Source organism: Colobus angolensis, unplaced genomic scaffold, assembly GCF_000951035.1.
Source record: "Colobus angolensis palliatus isolate OR3802 unplaced genomic scaffold, Cang.pa_1.0 Scaffold50, whole genome shotgun sequence".
NCBI classification, from domain to species: domain Eukaryota; kingdom Metazoa; phylum Chordata; class Mammalia; order Primates; family Cercopithecidae; genus Colobus; species Colobus angolensis.
The window spans coordinates 1,291,241-1,294,313 of NW_012118488.1; the positions used below are offsets into that span (position 1 = coordinate 1,291,241).

The 3,073-nt window shown below is 45.2% G+C and overlaps 1 protein-coding gene across 1 annotated transcript in view; it reads right to left on the bottom strand.

Annotated features, from left to right (window-relative positions):
• The window catches only part of SOCS7 (suppressor of cytokine signaling 7), a 60,564-nt gene that overhangs the window by 40,723 nt on the left and 16,768 nt on the right, over window positions 1–3,073 (bottom strand). The window contains exons 5-7 of the mRNA XM_011960008.1: window positions 2,338–2,442; window positions 1,792–1,893; window positions 788–918 (exon numbers count right to left, since the gene is read on the bottom strand). Coding sequence (XP_011815398.1) covers window positions 788–918; window positions 1,792–1,893; window positions 2,338–2,442 — 338 coding nt within the window. The remainder of the gene's footprint in view (window positions 1–787; window positions 919–1,791; window positions 1,894–2,337; window positions 2,443–3,073) is intronic.

Below are 3,073 nucleotides of genomic sequence, written 5' to 3' on the forward strand. Positions count from 1 at the left end.
CTGTAATCCCAGCTACTCGGGAGGCTGAGGCAGGAGAATTGCTTGAACCCAGGAGGCAGAGGTTGCAGTAAGCCGAGATCGCATCATTGCACTCCAGCCTGGGCGACAAGAGTGAAACTCAGTCCCAAAAACAAAACAAGACAACAACAACAACAACAAAAACAAAGAATAATAATTCTACAATTATGTTACCAAAGACCCTACCAAGAAAAGAAGAGGGAATTTGGTCAGTTAACCTATCAAAATCAGCTTAGACTGTAAACATTTCTCCAACAACCTTTATCGTGTCCAAATTTTTTTCCCAAATTCAATTTTATTATATCTCATGGAATTAACAGTAGTAGCACACTGCTTTTGTCACTGTAAATATGGAAGAAAGTAAACTATTCTTCCTCTAAAAACAATAAATAGGGGCTGGGTGTGGTGGCTCATGCCTATAATCCTAGAGTTTTGGGAGGCAGAGGCAAGAGGATCACGTTGAGCCCAGGAGTTCAAGACCAGCCTGGGAAAAAGCAAGACCAGTCTCTACAAAAAGTATAAATAAATTTTAGCTGGGCTTGGTCGTGCGTGCCTGTAGTCCTAGCTACTCAGGAGGCTGAGGCAGAAGGATCCTTTGGCCCAGGAGTTCGAGGCTACAGTGAGCTATGATTATGCCACTACCCCCTAGCCTGGGCAACAGAGCAAGACCCTGTCTCTAAAAATAAATAAACAAATAAATAAAGGTGTGCCCAGGTACAGAATTTAGCTAATGGGAGAAGTGACCTGCCAGTCCTTAGGTACCACCTACCTTCTCCAACTCTCGAAGGCTGGCTGCAAAGCTGCTTGAGTCAGGCCGATAGAGAGGACACTGGAGGTGCTGTGGGGGTTGGCTGTGCAGGGATTCAGCTGCTCGGATGGGAGCAATCCGGGGAAATGCATCTGCAGGGCAAGAGAGTGGTGGTCACCTGTTTACCCTCACTGCTCCCAACCACAAATAGACCCTCCCCCAAAAACAGAAATGCTAACTGAAGAGGGCAAGGCATTAGAAGCTAAGCTGGAAAGGGTAGAAGCCAAAGCAGTGGGAAAGAGCTGGATGGGCTGGAACAAAAAGCTGTGTGGGCTTGTGTAAGCTGTGAAGGATGGGTGGGGGCACTTAACCCCAGGAAAGGGGAGGGGAGCTGCTCACTAACCTGACTAAGGTGACTACTTCAGGGGCTTCACCAGCCTAGAGTGATTCCAACTTCTCCCACCTCGAAGTGAAGTGCCGATAAGGCAGCCTTGGAAATAGTGACTCGCTTACTTGCCCAGGAAGAGTAATGATTTTGCCAGGCAAGTAGAAAAGAATGCTGATTTCATTCATTTTATTCCTTGGGTACTGGTAGCTGGCAAAGCAGGTATGGGCTACTGAATGCTTGGTACTTATTTACAAGGCTGCAGTAAATACTAAAAGCTTAGAATAACCACAGAACCTTGAAAACTAGCAACATATTAAACCTCACTATCCTGAAATTAAGGCAGTTTCTTAAGTGATATCTACTCAAGGATTGCAAAACAGTCTCAGCAGCAAAGAGATGAAAAATTCAGTAGTCTTTTATCCCTAACAAAAATCAGATTGACCTCCATAAAGAAAACGGGTTAGGAAAACCAGTTCTCGGCCTCATTTCCAAGGAGTCTGGTACAGCCAAGGGGAAAAGAGTTAAACTTTCTACTAAGCTATTATTTCCATAAATAGATTTCTCCCATCCTTCTATGGTACAAAGTATCACTCTGTACTCCCAACTCTTACAAGTCTTGCCTCTAAACTAAGCTAACCTGGGGCATGGGGTGGAGGAGGCGGAGGTAGGGGGAAAGACTGCAAGGAAGACCCCATCGGAGCCACAAGGACAGATGTAGGCAGCGTCCCACTGATATCATCTAGAAGAGAGAACAAAAGCAAGAGGTTCAGAAATGTGAGCACAGAATGAGCACAGTGAAGGCAGAGGAGAGGGAGAAGGACTATTAGGCTGCCCTCTGGGGCAGGATGGCCCAACCTTCACCCAGTCTTTTTGGACAGAGGGCAACAATCACCTTACTCTGGTTTGCTTTTGGAAAGCAGGGTAGTAAGGATATTCCTAATGCAGCCCAATAGCAGTGGGTTCAAGGCAAGATAAATGTAAATTGAATTAATATATGCACAGTATTACAGCATGCAGGTGAGACCCATTTAATTGCTTAGGGAGATGATGGGGTACTGAGAAAGAGCTAGGAAATAATTAAGTCATCATCGGAAACCCAGAAGCGTGGTCGGCCCCCAGCAAAGAACAAGTCCCTGTAGCTTACCCTCCCACTAGGCAAGAAGGAGAGGGGAAGAAACTATACCTAGGAGGCTGAGGCTTCTTCTTGGAGGAGGAGGGGGAGTTGGAGGGTGTGGAGAGGTCAGGCCCCGCTGAGAAATGTCCACATCCACAAGCGACACAGTTTCACCTGAGGGATTCATGGTGCAAGCAAGTTACAGAAGCGCCTTGCCCAAAGCTGACACAGAAAGCAAAGGGAAGCAAAGGGCAAGCAGGCAAGGCTGGGGGTCTGCTGCTCTCAGAAAGCTCAAAACCTAATGCCCCCAGGGCTGAAATCACCCCAACACCAGGAAGTCAATTTTTAAATTCTATCATTAAACCTTGGCCCTGTTAAGGGTCAAGGATTCTTTAGGACAAAACCATGGGACTGACAGTGGAAAACCATCTAATTCTGGTTCTGTCACTGACTTACAAAGTACCCTCAAACAAGAGATCTTCTTTATCCAATGGAACCCACACCATTTATTTTTTCAGAACTGTGTATCAATTTCTGCCTTAGGAAGCAAGCCAAGTGGCTTGTTATATGCCCAAACAGACATGGAAAGCAAAGGCCAGAAAACCTAAGAACTGCATGGTAAGCAGAATATAGACAGAATTCCCAATGTTAGTCCTAACTTCTTCCTAGAGGGCAGTCCATATCTTAATTTTCCAGAGTATTCACGCATAAGAGAATCTACCTGAATAAGATATCTGTTCTTAATAGCTAAGGCTACAAAGGCCGAAAGTACAATTTATATTCCTAAAAATTAACTACTTTCTTT